General features: G+C 40.8%; 1 protein-coding gene across 12 annotated transcripts in view; it reads right to left on the reverse strand.

Annotated features, from left to right (window-relative positions):
• The window catches only part of DCLK1 (doublecortin like kinase 1), a 324,739-nt gene that overhangs the window by 5,483 nt on the left and 298,172 nt on the right, over nt 1-21,084 (reverse strand). For 6 of the 12 annotated variants that reach the window (XM_070578006.1, XM_070578005.1, XM_070578009.1 and 3 more), the window contains 2 exons: nt 15,802-15,915; nt 10,627-10,700 (listed from right to left, as the gene is read on the reverse strand). In XM_070578006.1, the coding sequence (XP_070434107.1) occupies nt 10,627-10,700; nt 15,802-15,915 (188 nt within the window). The remainder of the gene's footprint in view (nt 1-10,626; nt 10,701-15,801; nt 15,916-21,084) is intronic. The other 6 variants (XM_070578004.1, XM_070578000.1, XM_070578003.1 and 3 more) reach the window with 1 other exon arrangement.

The following is a 21,084-nucleotide window of genomic DNA, read 5'->3' on the forward strand; positions in this document are numbered from 1 at the left end:
ACACTGAAATAGGCCATCTCTCCACCAACACCATAATCCAGGTTTTGCAGAGGCTGGTGACATTCGATGTTGAGCCCATGCTTGGATGGTCTCATTCCCCTTATCGTCACTATCATTTCTCCAAATCTTGATAAGGGCAGTCATATACTCTTCCTTACTTGTCCCTCTGCCTAGAGAACCCTTGCCCTGTCCCTTTTAAGTGGTCAGTTCTCGCCACTCTTGTTAGCAAAGTTTGCAGCTTTCTAAACATCCACCTTCATAGATGAAGCCTTCTGCTCAAAGTCTCCCATGCTTTCAGTTGCACTGATTCACACCAGTAACTGCATAGCAGTTATTTTGGAAACATCATGTCATGATCACGTGTCATGAAATAAGGGTGTGATGGTTGTTTCTGTTGGATTTCTAGACTCTTAGAATTGAAAGAGAATTTACAAAGCATTCTTCATCCAATGCTTTGCCTTTACAGGCAGGGAAACTGAGGCCCAGACATGTGCAGAGAACTGCCCATATTGCATCACTAGCTAGGAACAGAATCCAGTTCTCCTCCTGCACAAGGCCCAAGTGATTGCTTCCTATTTACTCTGAAGTCTGTTGAAACAGAATAAAACGAAGTCACCACACCCCAGAAGCTCATTCCTTCTCTGTTCCCAACAAGAGTCAGCTGGGGAGAAGACACTGACCACAGGCAGCATCAGAGGCCAAAGACCAGGGCTTTCCCATGCTGATGACTTCTCAGGGACAGCAAGCTAGGATCCGTGTGTGTACAATCCCTTCTAGGCCTGTAAGCTCCTAGGGAGATCTGAGTCTGATGACAGAGAAGCAGGTTCCTAACCAGCCAGGTTCTTGTAATATTCTCAAAGGCTACACAACTAATCTTTAGGGCTCCCAACAGACTTGCTCTCAAAGCAAATGTCCCAGAGGGCATCGCCATTCATAGACCTCTCCCGCCTGGGCTCCTGCTCACTCTGCTTTCAGCTCCACGGACTGAGATGCATTTTAAGAACTTCTTCCTCCTCTGTGTTCCCAGGATACTTAGTATTGCTATCACTGTGCATCCTGCCTACACCGTAACTGACTCCAATTTACTGTCTTCCCTGCCACATTGTAGACTCCCTGGAGGGCAAGATCAAGTCTTGGACATCCTCTCTGTGTTCTCCACAGTTCATAGCACATAATAGGTACTCTACAAACATTGTGGCTTTTGAAATATGGGAAAGTACAACAGAGGTCACATTATTTCCCTCCTGAGCACCCAACCCCCAGTCTATCCTGCACACAGCTGACAGGTCAATTATCCCCAGGTTCGATTTATTTACAACTCCTCATAAAGTCCAATTTCTCGTCCTAACATTCACAATGTGCTTACAATAAAAATTTCCAGCGTCTAGTTTCTGTTATTACTCAAAGTGGTCTTGTGATATCAGCAGACTTGTTCCCCATTAGCAGACACTTGATTTTCTTGCACAGCATCCATTTACTCTGCTTATGGTTAATCATAGCTCAGTTTCTCTTTGGACATCCCCCACTCCTGTAATCTGTGGTTCCAGTGAAGGTGACCCTACCCCCATCTCTGAGAGTGGGACGGGGGTGGGCTTGTGTCCCAGGAGCAAAGCTACACCTACTGCATTCCCTAACACTCACAATTGGTTCAGGATGGGCACCCAGCTAATAAGACACAAGAAGACTTTGATGGGCCTTCACATTTGTACTGAATCCCAATTTTGAGAGGATGGTAGGCCTGGAGCTGCTTCCCACATCCTGGTACCATGTGAAGCTCCAGACTAAAGCCAGCACAGGGAGACAGAGTGGAGTGATGGAAAGAACCCAAGCCCTGACTGAGTGCTGAATCCATCCATCATTGAAGCCAGACCCAACCTTTGGACCTTTCAGATTACATACAACAATAAATTTCCTTTTTGCCTGAGCCAGTTTGGTCTGGGTTTTCTTCGCTTGCAATCAAAACTGTCCTAACTGACATATCTCTGAATGTACTTTAATCATTCTTACCTCTACATCTTGCCTCAGGGTGTACCAACCTGAATTACCTTTTCTCTTTTCCTGCCCACTGAAATTTATCTATTCTCCAAGATTTGATTAAATTTCACCTCTTGCATCACACTTTTTCTTTCTAAATTCCTCAGGCAAGTATTGTCTTGACCAAACTTTCGGCACTTACTGAACATGGGCCTCCTATTATCTTTTCTGCACAAATTTCCCAAATACCATGCAAGCTCCTCTCTGGGAGAATCTGAAATGTCTTTGCATTTTCCAGAATGCCTAGCAGACTGTGGCACACATAATAGGGACATATTAAATATTTCTTAGTTAATACAGAATTAAATTATTTTAGATGATTGTGTGCTTTGTGAATAACAAATAGAATCCAAAGCAACTTCATAATACAAACAGTAAGAGGTTAAAAGTATTATGAGTCAATATTTAAGAATGTGATTTATGTTTCAGATATGACCAAATGCTTACATCAGATAAAGTTAATATTCCCTTATACTCACATATTTATCTACTCAACAACCATTTATTGTGGTCTAATTTCTATCACAGTAAGCACTGTCATATTATGAGATCTTTAGAATTTTAATTGTGGCCATAAAATTAACTTGTCTCTAAAATCAGTGCAGTTCAAATTTTACAGTTGAATTCTGTAGCCCCACATGTAGTTCAGGACAGATGAATTCAGTAAAGAAATAGACAATATGCTATTATATAATTTTTTAAAGCTATTGCTATAAAAACGTATATAATCCAACTGATAATTTTCTCCCCAAATAGCCTTCAAAACATAACTTTTCCTCTGAGGTGCTGCATCACAAATTTAAATCCTGGGCCCTTTCAACCCTTCTGGAAAGGCTGCTTTTCTCTTTATCAATCACAAAAAATTCCCAGATATCGAGCAAATAGGATCTGTCCTCCTTAATGCCTGTCTTATGTAAGGAAGGCAGGCCTTGATGGTCCATTGAAACTTAAGACTTCCTAACAGATTTATTATTTTATTAGTTATTTTGCTCAAGGTTTGTAGCTCTGTTGAAACTGACTTGAATGGACTTGCAGTAGAATTCCCAAGTGTTTCTTCGGTAAGTTATCACTTCATTAAGAGCTCGTAAGAAGAATCTGAAACCTGCATTATCACATTTTGGTGCTAATTATCACAGGTTAGAAGTGAGTAAGAGATCTCTCGAGATTCTGCAGTTGACCAGTAGTAACCAAATACGAAGCTCTAATGCAGTTACTTAAAATATGTACCCGATAATGACTGCCATCCTGTGTCCTGGGCTATAACTAAATGATAAAGGACTGGGGGATCCTGGTAAACAGAACAAACAGTTGACCAAATAAAATGATATAGAGAAACTAATATAAACCTGTCCTACAGAAAGAAACCCTGCGTGTCCCGCCCTCAGACTGTAGGCCCCTGGTTATCACGGTGTCCTTAGGAGCTGCTAGGTCAAGTGTGAAAATTGAGGAACGGTAAAATAATGCCAGTTACCTCAGCAATTCAGGTGGCTGCACACACAGCAGTTGGAAATCTTAGAGGAATTAATGTCCTTCACGTTTTGGTGCCTGCCATAATGCCAGGCAGGCATAAATAAAAGACAGTGCTTGCCTAAAACCAAGGAAATGTATTCCAACAATAGATACAGCTAATGAATTTGGTCAGTGGCCTCTTCTGTTACAATGAAATGATACTATCCTCCTCCACATAGTACCAGGATATTGTAAATCTTTATTTCTGACATTAAGCTTGGAAATCAGCATAAATACATAGGACATATCCAGCTGGCATATCTATGCAACGTTAAAGAAAAAAATATAGAATGGAGGAGGAAGGTCAGGCACGAGTTGAGATTATGAATTGGAGCATGAGCTTTGTTTTTACTGGTCTGAGTCACCCACATCTCTGCAATGCTTGTCTGGTCTGGTAGCTTTAGCTTAACCCCCTTGGAAGCAGCAGTACAGGGAAGTCAGGAGAACTAGCTATTTGTCCTAGCTCGGCTAATTATGTGACCTTGGACACGTTTCCTAACCATGTCAAGCCCCAATTTCCCCATCCATAGACTGAAGGGGGGTACAGTGCATGATCCCTAGGGACACTTCCACCTATGAAATACTATGAATATTCTTAACATCGCCATCAATCTACTATAATGGGTTATGTTTTTCTCTTGGCAAACAATAGGCCTTACAGTCTATGGATCAAAAATATTTCTGTTCTGCAAGACATGCAGGACTTGCAAGAGATGCACCTCATTTAAGTTGTGAGGCACTGTTTTCTGTCACATCAGTAATTATTGGATTTAGTAACTGCATTTTTCAGAGGCAAACACTGACTGCTTTTCCTTTTTTGCTTTTCTTAATTTATTGCTAGCCATCACAAACAGTCTTCATTTCATTAATAAAAGAACATTATTGTGCATTTTGCCTTTTAGCCCATCCATTATTCATACCACCTAGGAGACTGAACCGGGGATGCAGCTGTTGGGGCATTAATCTCAGGAGCCCTTTCCTTCGCTCGCCCTCAATCTGTAGGGGCTGAGTTACGATTCACTTGCCACTTTAGAAATGTTTGGCTTGCTAGTAAAATTAAACTGACAAATCGATGGAAATATCCACCTCCTCATTTTATTTGGCTTACTGTCCTGCTTATTATGCTTCTGTTTTGTTTTGCTCTAATATCCTTTTAGGGTCTCGCCAGGAACTGCACAGTATCTGGATAGATGACATGGTATTTCCCTAAAATGAAGATGACCATTAAAACGGCAAAAAGAAGCTCCATGGAATGAAATTTAGCAGGCTTCTAAGCTACTTTCTAGGTGCAACTCTCTTAAACGTTGTTCCTCATTTCCCCGGGCAGAGCTGCTCTGTGCTTCTCCACCACCACTTCTTAATCAGAAGTCTATCCCGCTGATCTTGTTCTTAACAGAATCCCCACTTGGCCTAACCCTGCAATGGGTTTCTGATGACATCCCATCAGAGGGTTAAAATTTAAGCCACTTGCCGAGCTCAGGCTTCTAGAGGACAAAATTCATGTGCCTTCTCTGCCCTCCAGCTTTTGATTTTCTCACAGTAGAAGCCAAACCAAGCTGCCATGTTGTTTTTCCTTCACCATACTAGCAAACTAAAGAACAATCACAGGCCTAGTTTATCTTTAGAAAAGCTATGAAAATTTAGAACTTACTAAGCAGGTAAGTTAGGGGGTAACTCATTTAATTACAAAAACAATTTTTTAGTGCTGTCAAAAGACTTACTCTTGGGTTGCTATAAATGGAATGCTATTCTTGAGCATCTCACATTTCATTGTCCAAACTTTAGTTTAGCCCAAACTCTTCAAAAGCACATTTATCCTCAAAACCAAGGTTCCTCTATATTAATGGTCCCTTCATAGCAAACTTCAATCATTTGTTCATTAATTTAACAAATATTTACTGAGGACCTACTACGTGCCAGGCATTCCACTAGGTGGTAGAGAGACAGTTTTTAACGAGCCCCACCATGTGTTAACTCAGAAACATGTTTCCCCTAGAAGAGGAGTTGAAAAACTTTTTCTGGAAAGGCCACATAATTAATATTTTAGGTTTTGCAGGCCACATGGTTCTTTGATACAACTATTCAGCTGAGCCACTGTAGGGCAAAAGTTGCCATAGGCAATTTGTAAATGAATGAGTGTGGCTGTGTTCCCATAAAACTCTACAAAAACAAGTCGAGGGCTAGATTTGGCCCACTGGTTGTCGTTTGCCAATCCCTGCCCTAGAGGATAACATTGTAAACTTATATTTCATCAGGATTTTTGGCTATCAACTACTTTAAGTAAAATTTAATGCCACAAATGCTCATGAATAATATAATATACAAGTTACTCAGTAGTTTACCCCAATGAGAGCATCAAAAAAGTTTATGGTTCTACTTTAATAACAGATGCTTCAATCTGGAGCGAGATCAGTTTCTCAAGAAAATCTGTCTCTAGTGTGAAATGGATGATCTTCTCTGGGAAGTGAGGGAACCCCGTGGAGCAATCTGTTCTGAGTTCCCCTTTGGGGCTGGCGTCTGTCAAGGCACCATTGCACAGGCAGCTCATTTAATCCTCACCACAGATTTGGAAGGTTGATAAAACTCTTCTCATGTTTACAGATGGGAAAATTGAAAATCAGAGAAGGAACATGTCACTTGCCCAAAGTCACACTGCAGGAAGTAGGACACGCTGGATCCCAAACCAGGGCTTCCCAACACCAAAGCCACAAACTCTCCATGCACGCTGCTGCCAATCTTTAAGCAAGTTCGTTTCACCTCAATTTTCAAGATGTTTCATTTCCTAAGAGTGTCACATGTTCGACATGTATTTGAGAATTGTCTGACTTCAGCATATCAACATTTAGGCTCTTTCTTAATAGAATAAATAGTGTGTCAATACTTATGATTAAGTTCTTTGTGATATATTCTTTCTACACATTTACACCTAATAAAATCTATATCATATCAGTGAACATCACTAGGGAACACCTGGACTCAAAGTATGGCAGGAATGAATAGGTAAAAAAAAAGTGGATTTTTGTTTAAATCAAAAAAGGGGAAAGAGCTTCTGAAGCAAGGTCAAAATAAATATGATATTACAAAATTTTCGATCAGTACTGAATTCTCAAGAATCTCAGGAAAATGCATAAAATCTCACTTCAATTTAGGCCGAATCAGTAGGTCGTGGAATGCCATGGCAATTTCTCATTTCTAATAATAAGTACATTAAATTTTAAAAAGGCAAATATATGTTGTTGGGATCCTCTCTTAAGGGGCCTCTGCAAGTCAAATGAAATAAACTAAATCTGAAACAGCGAGCAACCTGTTTGACTTGGTAAAAGAACACAGCTGTCTCACTATTCCTGTGTTTCTCTCTATGGCCATTTGTGGAACTATAATACAAGGTATTGCCCACCTTTTGAGCATCTTGGCCTAATAATTCACTTTTTAGCATCAAGGTGCAGCTGCAAAACCAAACTTCATACCTTCCCATTACTTTTCTCTGTAATCACAGTTTGGGTGGTTTAGAAGCTAAAATCTGTGTTTTTTCTGTGTTAAATTTTCTGTTACAGAGGGATTCTCAGGACTGGATTGGGTAGGGCGGTTAATCCCTTGCTAGAGCAGAGGCATCTGCCCTTCCTTCCTGTGGGGTTCTGACACTGATCAGGGAGCACTTTCTCAATGGGCAGAGCAAAGCCAAGGCTACTTCTCACAAAGCAACTTGCAACTTGCCGTGTGTACTCGGGCTGCTGGCTGGGGCCCTCCGCAGAGCCCCTCACACCAGGCTGGGGTTCCTCCCTGGCTTTCATAGGAACCGTTCTTTCAAACCTCTGCCAAGCAAGATGCATTTAACTGACCCCATTCCTTTTAACAACTGAGCATGACAGCATTTGATAGCTTTGCAAAGACTGCGGGCGGCTGCCACCGCTCTGCCTCATTACTCACTGTTTCAGGACGGTGCTCGAATCCAATATGCACATTTGAGTCACGTCATGCCTGGGAACTCAACCACCCTTTTGTCCTAGCTCACCTCCACCTTTTATCTTATTTAGCATTTTTAGCTGACGTCTTGTTTTGATATTTGATATTTGTTTTGTTTAACTGGGTTGCCCCGTTCTGGCTGTTGCCTTGTTCTGCGGGCAGAAGATGCAGGAATTCTTCTCCACGTGCTGTTGACCACAGCACTTGCCACAGTGACAGCTTCACTTGAGAAAGGCATAAATGGGTGTGACCACATCCCTTCTGGATAAGGACACATTTCCAGGAGGGGAAAAAGTAACGAGATGTAAATGTTTTCCAGCGGCTTGCAGTAGGGCCATGAGGGAGAGGCACAGCCTAGGCAGTGCCTTCCTGGGAGAGTGTCCCCCCCAGACTCTGAGTGACAGCAGAAAGGTCTCCCGGAAAAATGAGCCAAGCAGGATGCTGCTCCCCTGGCTACAGCTTGGAAGCAGCTCTCTGTTAAGAGGCAGGAGAATGAAGAAGAGGAAAAGGAAAATGGACCCCCACCATTTCTCTACCATCACCAAAAAGCCTATTAAGAGGGACATGCCAATTCTGGGCACCCCGAAGAGATGCTATTTCCAGCCTATGCCCTGATGTGGGCTGCCTTACAAAACGCAAGTGCGACTCCCAAGTGTTCTTAGAGTAGTGAAAACAGCCTTGAGGACTGGTAAACACAATAATTGGGAGCGTGGATGTTCGCCTGTAATGACTGTTTATGCTAGAAAGTTGGCTGCCACCGTGGTTAGACAAATGCTCCCACTTCCGCGGAGATAAAATGCAAGCATTTGCAATCAGCGAGGAGAGTGTGTTCGTCCGGGGCTAAATGGCATTATAAAACTTCCTAATTAAGCATATATGCCGATGAGTTTTTAGCATCATTTCTCCAATTTAGCTTTACATACTGGGTGCGCTGTTTAGTACAACATTAACTATAAACGTTGTTGTTACTGCCCCCAGCTGGAAAACAGAGCAGTTTATGTGGGGAACAGAAAAGAGATTATCTCCCACCTGCTCCTGCCCATTATTCAGGGTTGTGTCATTTTATCTGCTGATGGGAACCATCACCAGGATTTTAGTCAAATGGCCTTTTTATACTTGGCTACGTTTATTAATTATTGTGTTTACTTGGTTTTTCGCTCCTACTCTTAATCTCACAAATTTAGTAACATCATTTTCTAGAGTCCTTTTTTGAAATTAGATTAATTTATATGTGTAATTTTTGTTATATAAACATGCACAACTGTAACTAGACATATTCGATGCCTATTTTTAATTGTATATTAACTTTACTCATATATGTTTGCTTAATATGCCCGAGGTTAGGAGGCATACAATTGAGAGAGGATGGAGCATGGTGTGATTCAATTTATATAAAGGACAAAACCAGGCAAAGCTAATTAATGTGGATAGACTCCGGGTCAGTGTTTACCCTTGAGGCTATGTGACCCTGCTAGGAGGGCTCTGGAGGGGGTGGTGGGGGGTCCGGGAGGGGGGTGGTGCCAGAAATGTTCTGTGCTTGATCTGGGTGCTGCCTACAGGGGTGTGTTCAGTTTGTGAAAATTTGTTGAGATGGGCACTCATGATATACGTGCTCCTCTGAATGTATATTATCTTTCAGTAAAAAAGTAAAAGATGGAAGGATCATCTTCCACAGAGAAAGTCAAAAAGAAGAGTCTGCCCAAAGGCAAATCATGACTGATTCACAACCCCCTTCCCCCAAAAAAGTTCATTCTTTCTACGTCTATAAAGCTAATTTACTTAGGTCAAAACAGAGGTTGCTGTGCATCTCCCGCAAGCATATCCATCTAGAAGATACCAATAGATTTCAATGTAAAACTGACTTTAAAATATCTGAATGAAGTTTGGGTATTTTCTTGCTTTAAACAGACTTAGACATTATCACAATCTTGGTATATTTGGACAATTTGTCAAAGGGTGTCCTTTCTGATTCCCTAAGTCTGCTGTTTCGAATGTCTAATTATTAGAAAAAATTAGAAGTAAAAACTGGGGGTTGAAATTACATATTACATATATTTTTTTCTTTTTCTTTTTTTTTTTTTTTTAACAACTTAGTAGTCTAAGCCATGAAACCCCACCAGGCGGCCACTACATTTCTGCAGATAGCCTCCTTGATCCAGGGGAAACACATGTCAAACTCAGCAGACTTTTTTTAGCAAAAGCTAAATGCGGAGCTTTACCTGGAGATCATTTCAGAAACATTAAGATGGAGGAGGAAAGTTCCCTAGGACTTCTCAGAGCTCATTTCTCAAATCATCAGAAACCATCCTGCCTGTGGATAACTTAAAGAGACACAAACAATGGCCCTTGAAGGAAATGCCAGGGCAGTTGACTGGAATAGAAAACAATTGGATAGCATTCTTAACCCAGTTTAAAAGAAATCAATACCTCCCATAGTCCCTTTTTCTTGAGCAGATAAACCAGCTAAGTAATCTGACAGTTACAAAATATTGAAAAATAAATTCATGCAATAGCTAGTACATAAAGGGATTTCCAGGGGGAGAGAAGTAACAATAAAACGGAAACAAAACAAAACAAAAAGGTGGAGAATTTGAAAACACAAGCTTACCAACACACACAATGCATTCTATAGCTCACTGTACTTGGAGGAGCTTCTACTGCTAACGTGTAGATGCATTGTTTCATCCATCTAATAAGGTCAAGGTCGGGCTTGATGACTTTAAAATGACAGTATATACTTCTATAGAACATATACTAAGGTACTGTTGTTCTTCCATTTGTCAAGGGACAGAAGAGCCCTAGAAATCATTGTTTTCATTAGCAACATCGGGAAAATGCTTTGGCATTAACACTAAATATACTGTCCTTTTAACTGTAAGGAAAATTGATACTGAGCATGTGCAATGGAAAGAAAGCTGGCAAATGTCAGTGTGAATAATGGGTGAAAAAAAGGAATGAGGGGGTGTGGCATCTCAATCAAGATTAAAATGAAACTGATAAAGCAGCATATGGACTGGATAACAAATCAAAAGCATGTTTATCCACTGAAGGAACTGGTTAATGGAGACTGCCAGCACGTTGCCATGGAAACACTGACTGTTGAGCTGCACCATCTCATACCTTATCCAATACATTCCTGGTTGTTGGTAGTAGTCCAAAGACCCTGATCTCTTGATGGTAAACCCGTGGTCCAGCTGAGCAGAGAGAAATGGGGGCAACTCAGTGGATCAACATTGTGCTAAAGAATTAAGACTCCAGACCAAGCTGTTCTTCATTGACTACATATGTATATAGAGTTACGATGCCTCTTCTGCAGGGTGACTAGCTAATATTCTAAATCTACACATTGAAAATAAAAAGGCAAGAAAAGACACTAATCCCTCATGAATATCTCAAAAGCTATTTTGTTAGGAAAAAATCTAATTTGTCAAACAAGCTTTTGAATGCACATTTAATAATGTTCCCTCAATTCCAAAAGATATAAACATCTCTTCTTATGCTATAGAAAGGAAAATGCTTTACAATTAAATAAAGTACTGAAAGCAGCTTTAGCCACCTAAGAGAAAGCAGATTGGACCCCCTGAAAATCTTACCACATCAGGCTTAAATTTGAGGGCTCCATAAATATGAAATAAAAGATAAAAAGAATCAGAACCCCCATAAATCATAGCAATTTGGATTTCTTTCTTTAAGAGTTAATCTTCAAAAGCGGAGCTACTCTTAAAGGTGAATCAATTGCATTTCTGAACTAAAAAGATATAGAATAAAACAGTAAATTTTCCCTATGAAAATACAGAAAATAAAATAAAATGAAAAATAGTTTTCACTTTGTATTAAAAATGCATATGTATAGTTAAGTGCTTACGATTAACAAAAGGTACAACAAATAGGAGACGGGATAAGTTCTCAAAGTTGTTCATCCTGGAATAAGATGTTAGCCTTTGGCTACCTGGGAATAAAAGATTCAACCCTGATTCTGAGAAACAAGCATCACGCTGTGTGCCCACTCGCCCGTTCTGCCCACGAACGGAGGGAACTTGCACCCTTGTCTTTCTAGGGAGGCTCACGAGTGATCTCAGGAGTGGTACTGGAGGCACGCTGACGACAGCGTCTACTTCTCAATTCACAAAGGCATTTCAAAAATATGCCCGGGCACCCGGCGTTTAAACTAAAAACTGATCGGAGGATTTGGTATTCCGATTATAAACTAGGCTGGGCCAGTGTGCACCGAACAGCAATGTGAGATTTCAACTTTTTAAAAATGTACATTTCGTTTTATTTAGGAACGTAATCGAAGTACACTTCCTGCTGGGAAGATGAAGGCCTGAGCTGCTGTTTCCGCCCACGAAGATGGTTGCTTAGTAACTAGTTCTCTATTGCCATCTACAGGTGAAGTGTCCCACAACATGGCATAGGGAAACGCACTAGTGTGAAGGACTCTCTCACTCTAGAACTCAGCTTCCCAGAATCACAATTATTTGCACACTGATTAGTATGGATTTGCTCAATCAGACTGAAATGTTCTACTTGCATGAGAAAAATGCAAAAGAAGAACTTTAAGGCATTAGGAAAATTATCGGTTAAAATAATAAACAGCATTAAATGAGGAAAAATAAATTGGAACTGACATCTTAGTCATCGGTTCTTCATCAAGCTGAGCAAATCTAATAATGCCTCCTTCCCCTCCCTGAGCTCTCAAGACGTCCACCGTTAAGATGTCATCTCTAATTCTATTTTATGTCTATAAATTGCATTTTAATAACCTTTTGTTTTCCTTTCTCTGTTCTGTTCTGCTTTCTTTTGCTTTGTTTTAATCCCCCAACTACTGAGAAAGGTAGTAGGGGGAAAATGAGGTCTTTCTGAGGCAGAAGGTTGCAGCTATAAGGACAGCAGTGGGTTTCCACCGAATCATGTTGCCTGACCAACATGTCAGAACACCTTTTCTCCTTTCAAAAGGGCCGTCGGATCCCTGTGAGCCTCCAGCTGGTAATTACTCTCCTAGCCAACTCAAGGATCTCTTGAAATCTTAATATAAAGTTATCATTTGTCCTTTCTTTGGTCTTAATAATGCAGGGGGTGGGAAGCAGAGAAGAAAAAAATGACAACACGAACAAAAAACTACTAAGGTTCAGAACCATGAGTGCATGTTAAAACTCTGCTCATGTCATAAATTACACCTGTGACTAGAGTCTGTTTGGCATGACAGTATGCTCTTTTTTCCTTTGTCACTCTGAGAAAGAAATAGTGTCATGAATTCCTTTATAAGCATCGTTGATCTCCAGCAGGTAGTTAGGTTTCTAACTAAGGAAAGAGAAGTATCAGTTAAGGACTAATGATTTAATTGATGATTTCCTGTAAAAACAAGCTGATCGATGCTACATTCTAAATAGTTTTTTTTTTAAATTTTAAAGGGTATGCATAATTTTCAAAAAAATCACTCCCATGATAGAGGTAGTTTAAAAGAAAATCCATTATTTGATAGCCTCTGGGGAGAGCATACATGTCCATGGGAAAAAATTCCGTCGAAATGAAATTTATGCTGAAATCAATTTTTTTTATAGCTATCAAATAGAAGTCACTAGTATACTAATTAAAGGAATTTCTATCACGTGGGTGAATTAATAAATATATTGCATTATTAAATTGTCAAATGGTCCTTACAGAATGTACCATTTATGAAGGCTATTCCTTCTACTTACCACCTACCTTCTGCCTCACAGCAGAATACCATTCCCTTGCAGTTAGCGTTTAGTTAGAGTTGGAATACTATTTAATGCCAGGGCTCCTTTGTCTTGAGAGAGTCCTCTGAGACTTAGTCTTTGCACTTTAAGAATAGGAACATGGTTACGGAGTATAAATTGACTTATTCGATGATATTCTGAAAGTTAACAAAGACAGCCAAACTGGCCACTGTCTAATTCCCAGCTCCGCCCTGCAACTGGTGATCTCCCCCAGGTCCTCAGGAAGGGTGTGGACATACATGAGGGAAAAGCATTCTGGAAAAGGTGCATAAATGCATGTATGATGGCAGGCTAGTTTCTCCTGAAACAACCCTTGGAATTTACAACAATATTCTCTTTCATGCTTGAAATAGCAATGATTCTAGTCAACATGTGAATTGTGCTTTAGAGTCAACAAGGCACGTTTTCACATATTTCTCCAAAAAGTCAATTATTCTGAGTCTGATTTAAGGGGATAATTATTTTTTTAAAACTTTGTAGTGGATAAAGAAGATTAAATAAGTATGCAACTACTGTGTAACTCAGCATCACACAGCCCATTTGTACAATTTATATTACCAGGTCGTACAGTTTCCATAGAAACATGTTAGTGATGAACTGAGAAATTGATATTAAATTGCATTCAAAATGGTCCAATCATAATATTCAGAAAAAAGAATCAGTGGAACTTTGATCTTCAAATACTAACTGGAGTTTTTTGAGATCTACTTAGATGAAGTTTTAATAAACTCATATAGATTAGGTTTCAGAATTTATCCAGGCTTGATTAATGTAGGATTTCCTCTCAAATCTGTGTTGTCTGTCCGTTTGAAAATTGCTCTCGAGTTCCTGCACTTAGTCATTATATGACTCCCAGAATACTGTGAACAAACCATTATTGAGCGACCAAGGCAAACTTAACCAAAGACTAATTAAAATAAAAGGCCAGGGAAAAAGAAAACAAAACCAAAATGACAGAGGTGGAAAAAGCACCCTCTCTAGCAGCTGTTAGCCCTCAGCAGGAGCAGAAAAGCAGTCCTGTTCATGGACAAGCGTGCTGGCAGTCCATTCCAAAAGAAAATGGTGGAATCAAACGTTTTGGAATAGACTTACATCTTAAATGAATGATGAAAATAGAGTACAGAATGTCTGGTTTGGTGGAGAATGACCATGAGATTTTTACTTCCAAAAATTACTGATTGAATATTAGCTCATAACAAAGAACACTGACAATCTATGAAGATGTGAAGGACAATGTACTTCTACATTGAATTTCCTTAGAAAGAACCAAAGCGAGAGGGCAAGAAGAACACCTTGCAATTTTAAATCCTCAGCAGCACTGAGGAGCATCCGAAAGAGTATGCATTCTATTTAGTACTGTCAGTGTACTCATGAGCCAGTTGCTCACATTCATGTAACTCACTGTTGAAAGGGTTCAATCAAAAACATGAAATGCGAACAGTACAAGAAAGTGTATGCATGCATTACCGCCACCTGCAAATTCTGGAAGCTCATATCAAATATTTAGCAACCCAGATCTGGGATTGGTTGTGTCAAATATGTCACTTTTATTTATCTTTAGCTTTATCTAGAGTTCCAGCACAACCAAAAAAGAAAAAGAGAAAGAAAATAAAAACACCCATAGAAGTAGTTAAATATCCAGTATTGCTCATGAGCATGAAAGACTGTTTAGTAGCATAAATACTTTTTAAAATTCCACATCATAGTGTCTAAGTTCTTTGTTGAGAAAAGAAAACCAGCTTAAGTGATTTCACATTGAACGCACTGTTAAAATGTACATACTCTGAAAAAAAGAGGAAATCATTAAAAACTCAAGTAATCTGGGACTTGCATATATTTATTCTAGAATATGACACCAGGAAGTATGAGGTTTCATTATTTCTCTGCCCAATTTAATCTTTGCCTAGAGCTGCTATCAAATTGCATGTAGTGCATGTCTGCCTGTATAGAATAGAAAGAAAAAAAATCCTTGTGCAGCAGCATCAATAAAATGGTAAATGTTAAAAGACTTTCAACTTTAAAAACAGAAATTTCTAAAGAGCAAGACATCGCAATTTCTTTGGGTGTTCACAGCAATTCAGTTTCACTGAAAATCTTACTGCGTAAGCTTTCTGCTCTGTTTTGGCTTTCGTTTAGGTCTCGTACAAAGATCTATAGTGTTCTAATCTCCCTCTGCAATGTCATCTCTCTCAGCTTCCCTTCTCTCCCAGGTCCTGGCAAAAGGACACTATGAACTCTTTTTCTCAGAGCCCAAAAGTTTGCATTGGCGCAGAGTCCGGTGTGGGGGAGGTCTTTTGCTTTAAAAAATAAATCATGAAATTAATATATACTGCAAGACACCCTGGAGGTGTTGGATAATGATGTGACTCCCAGGGAAATGATCAGCAAAAACACATAATATATATAAGCCCAAACCTCCCCCAGTGCATTAAGTGGTGGAGCTGTCTAAAGAAATGACCCATTCTGCTGACTCTGGGTGGAATCTCCTGAGGAACGCCTGTCTCTTAGGTGGATTGCTTTTAAAAAGTTATAGGTGGATATTTCAGATGCTTACTGCTATGACAGAAACTCCAGCTGCTGTGCTATTCGGCTTGGGGCCTGTATTGAAATGCTTCTTGATCTTTCCAGCTACTGACAGCTGATGTTCATTTTCTGGGAGGCCGTCATCCTGGGGGAAAAAAAAAAGAAATGAAAAAAGGAGAAAAACAAAAAAGTGAGATAAATAGAAAATGAGGCCAAGATCCTCTAGTAACAGGCAGTGATCTTCAAACTCATAAGATTTCAGAAATAAACCCACTGATGTATCCTCATTAAACATTGTCGTTGGAAATATTGTTCTAGGGTCTCATTCACTTCCACATTTGCTGTGTCATCTGACCCTCAGAGTTTTGTCCCTAAATAAATTTTTTTATTTCTGTTTTTGGTTTCTAATAAAATCCATTTCAGCCATGGGTCTAGGGACATATCTAAAGAGCAAGTTAATCTGGACAACCAAAAAAAGAAAAATCAACGTAAGCATCTTTTGTTTTTTTTCCGACTCAAGAATTTTATCCTCAGCCCATCATTCAGACCGAAAGCCAAGGAAACTGACAGAACTGGGCTCATGCAGGGGCCTGTAAATAAACTCAGGCTGCTTCCACAGCTACTCAATCGGCCATTCTATAATTCCAGACAACCTTCCAGGCAGAAAGTTCTTCCTTAAGTTTTAAATCCTCCTTGCTGCCTTCAAGTCATCTGTTCTTACAACATACTTCACACTGGAGCTCATTTTAACTAAGGCTTCTGCTCTCCGTCGGAGCTGTCTATGATGGAGCCTGGACAGATTGCTCTCCTTTGCTAAATTCTGTTAGAATAACAATAACCAGTCATAAGTATGTGCCACCACTTACCAGTTCACAATCCTTGAAGATAGAGACTGTGTTTTGCTCACCATAGGATCCCCAGGTCTTAACATAATGCCTTGGCACATAGCAGATGCTTAATAAATATTTGTGGAATAAATGAATGAGTGGATAATAAAGTGTTTGTTCCTATCTGTTAAAACGAAAATTCCTGGCAAGACTTCAATGCCATTCATCATTTTCCTTCTCTCCTTCCTCTCCATCATTTTGCATATAATTTCTTTGCTTCACCCAGGAAAATAAATTTGCTGCTTCCCAAGAGTGACATGCTTGTTCTTTTGCATAAGCTGGTCTCTCCACGTGGGATTTGCTCTTCTGTTCAGCATTTGGCCACTCATTTATTGAGCCAATATAACTGCTTGTCTACAGTGGACCAGGCACTCTAGTAGATGATGGGGAAATGATGGTGAGCAAATGCAGGCATGGGCTCTGCTCTCATGGACTTTGTACTTCTTTTTCTTTAAAACTTGGGTCCAAATCACCTGTTCCATGACATTCTCCCCAAATAAGCACAACCCATTTTAATGGTTCTTCTGTAAACCCCTAATGCTTTTTCATTTTATATATTTGCATTATTTATATTTTTTGTGTTAGTTGACTTTGTATATATATATAATGCATATATATAAATCTATATATTTTGAAATATGTATCTCTATAACCCTGAACTCCTCCCCTTTTGTGCCACATCTATGTTTTGGGTAATCTTTAATTGGTTCAGTGCCCTGCACAGAGTGGATACTCAATTTATGGTATTCCTGGACTGATTTATTAATGGCTAGAAGAAGGAACAATTATTATGCTTATTAAGTCACATGTGAAACCAAATCTGGAGGAAGGAGGTGTTCCAATGATACAGGGTGAATTCAAAATTTTAAAAAAAATTTTCCTGTATTGTGGAAAGAGTCAGAAATAAAGTCAAGGTTAATTAGGGTAACAGTGGGATGACACTTGGGGAGGAAACAGCAACAGGGACCTACGAAGAACCTACTATGACCAGGGCTGTGCTGGGGATGTCGGGGGTGGGGGGTGAAGAAATGACCTCTGCCCACTAGAACCTGCAGGCTAACTGGGAGACAAAGCAGCCAGTGAGCAGCCAGCGCAGACTCGAGGAGGACTATGTGATTCCACCTGGTGGTTAATGATGGGAAGAATGTTGACAGGCAGAGAGGAAGGGAGGAGATGTTTTGGTGTCAGACGTGTGCGAGTGGGAGGCCACAAGGCGTGTTTGCCAAACGATGAGTCAATTCGTTTATCTCTAGTTAGTTTACGTGGGAGGGTGATGGAAGAGAAAGCTGAAAGAACAGAAAAAGACTGGCCACAAATGAGTAACAAAAAGATCCGGAGTTTCAACTTTTTTTTTTTGAGGAAGATTGGCCCTGAGCTAACATCTGTGCCAATCTTCCTCTTTTTGCCTGAGCAAGATTGTCCCTGAGCTAACACCCACACCAATCTTCCTCTATTTTGTATGAAGGATGCTGCCACAGCATGGCTTGATGGGCAGTGTGTAGGTCCACATCCAGAACCCGAATTCCAGGCTGCTGGAGTGGAGTGCACGAACTTAACCACTACAACACCGGGCTGGCCCCAGTCTCAATTTTTAATAAAAGGGGTGCAAGTGTAGGAAGAATAAAGGATCACCTTTACTCAGACATTTTTACAGTGCAGTATCCAGTTCCTGACTCTACAAGTGAAAGAGAAATGGGATGATGATCAAAATGAATTAGGATCCTGCAGTCCAGACTTTTAAACACAAGGGCGAATTCAACGGTGTATGTAAAACACTTTTTTATGCTGAATGAAACAATATCTCTTAGAATCTCAGTTCGAATTTGGGGAGTATTTCAACATTTGACAAGGGATAGAAGGATGTGCCTTTCCTGAAAGTCTTACAAATATCAGCATCACATCTCTGGCATACTTTGGGGTTCTGCCTGAATGGCAGGGGGTAGCCTGATCAGTGGGGCCCAAGGCCCCATCTCTAGGAAGATACATGTACTTCTAGTCATCTCTTAATCGAGCACCAGGGTACCTCAGGCAAAGTGATTTGTATGAGCTTTAGATTATAAAATAGTATGAAAAATATGATCAGGAAGCAGGCCAAGGGAAGATTTTTCTTTTTAGGACAAAAAAACCTTGAGCATATGTGCAGTCTCAGGACCAGAAGCTGGTGAAAAGGAAGAGGTGGCAGACAGGAGGAGGGATGACCAGTGTGAGGGGCAGGGATGGAGGGGAAATGAGCCAGTGTGCCCTGGGGAGGTGTGGGTGTACCGCTTTCTCTGAGGCAAGAGGAAGTAAGGAGAGAAAGGGTGAGTCCTCTCTAGAGATGGACAGGAGCAAGTTAAAAGAGGCAGGCAGGGGAGGAAGGTGACTCAGGTGTCAACTGAGATGTGGTCCTGTGCTAATGATCGATCCATAGGATCTCCTGAATCCTCAGATTATCCTCTGCAATATGCATTAGTCCCATTATGAAGATAAGCAAACTGAGGTTCAGCAAGGTTAAATAATTTGCCCAAGGTCACACAGCTAGAAAGCTGAGTCAGGCCTGAACCAGGTCTGAAACTCTGTGGTCTTTCCACCACTCCGCATTGCATCATCAAGGGCACTTGTCAGCATGGCACGGGCTATGAAAAAGAGCTAAACAGAAGGACTCAATGCTGTATCTTTTTCATGACGAAAGGAGCACAATGGTAAGGAGGAAGGAGGATTGAATCAGGGGCTGAAGAAACAGAGACTATCTAGACAGGCCTTAGTGGAGCCGGGGAAGCACTTGGATGGAGGTCAGTAAAACGGATACAGAGCCCTTCCGGGGGCCCAGCGGAATGCACTTAGAAACTTCTACATCAAGGAGAGACTGGGCCTCCACGAATCGGGGATGTGGCAATGTGACCTCCTAGGGCCAGGGCCCTTGAATCCTATGTGGAGCAGCCAATGCTAGAAGGCCTGCTGACACTGGGTGGAATGAAGCTGCCCTGGGCCGACAGCGTGGGCCTGGGATTGGCACGGGCTGTGTTTAACAGCCTGGGTGCAAACACACAGCAGACAGATAGGAGGGATTCCAGAGGAGCAGCCCCTACTTAACTTCTGACCAGAGATTTATTCCTTGTTGCACAATCCCGCCTCCTTCTCACGTCCCCACCATCGCCATCTTTGCCAGAAGTTTCTCTTTGCCTGACTTGTTTTATTTTCCTGCCAGTTCTTGAGCTGAGTTTGCTTTCTCACCACCCTCACGATGGACTTCGTTATCATTTCCCCACTCTGTCTTGGTCCTAATCTCCTGTCAAGGCTCCTAGCAACTCTTTTAGATGTTGCGGCCTGGGCGTTCAGGCCTCCAGCTTTAAATTCTTGTGAAGGTTTGAGCTTCCCTTGGGTTATTAGTTCCCGCTGAAGCAATGAAAGTAGTGAAACAACCCTCACAAGTTGTCAGAGACGCTTTTGACTTCATAAATCTTAAACCATTTTGGGATTTTTTCCCAATGAAATAAGGTGCCTCAGCTAGAGAACGTAAAACATACACACAGGCGAGCGCGCGCACACACACACACACGAACCCCACAGCAGCTAAAAAGTCTGCAGAGTTTCTATATCAATTCTGAAGGTTTTGAGCATAATTGGATTAAAAGACATAAACAACTGGCTTTGCAGGGACCTAATCTGTACCTGAGGCATACGGATTGATGATGGAGACTTAGCTAATTTACTGTCTTGCAACAATAAAATAAATAGGGCCATTAAAAACATATATTTTTATATATATGTCTTTATCACCATTATTCTGAATAGATGATGTGCCAAAAATGTGCTATGAATTTTCTAAACGTGACAAACCTGGCAGTATGTTACAAATAGTTATAGTATTATTGCCATACATTCTGGTATGTAGTCTCTGGGAGCAGTTTCTGAAGTTTGACACCGGCTGGTTGTGGTTTGAGGTTAGTGGTTTTTGATTTAGAAATTCCCATCCACCACTTGGCAGAGCATTGCAACTGACAAGAACAAAATTAGTTTGCAAAATGGAAAATGAACTCTCACAGCTGTCTGTAGGAGACCTAGCCTCCTGGTCTCCATTTCTCTAGCGGATGTTGGGGAGGAGTTGGAGGGAGGGTGGGGGTGCTCGGACATGAAGTCACTCAGTGGAGTGAGTTTCACGTTTTTCCTCGGGGAAACCATTCCAGGGGTCATGCTTTAGAAAATCCTCCTCCTCTCACGGATTTTTGTTTTTGAAACATGGATCTGGTTTTCCAGCTATTCATGGCCAGACTCCATTATTAATAATATCTGTAAGTTTATGAGAAGCATGGCAGTCTTGAGCAGTTTACCACCAGAATATTCCAATTTAGTTTTAAAAATCCCAACTACATTAGAGGACTCTTCAATTGCAGTTCCATTTCACATCCCAGCGTGTGGCCCCTCGACTCCGATAAACCATCCCCAGC

The sequence above is a fragment of the Equus przewalskii genome, chromosome 16 (genome assembly GCF_037783145.1).
Source record: "Equus przewalskii isolate Varuska chromosome 16, EquPr2, whole genome shotgun sequence".
NCBI classification, from domain to species: Eukaryota; Metazoa; Chordata; class Mammalia; order Perissodactyla; family Equidae; genus Equus; species Equus przewalskii.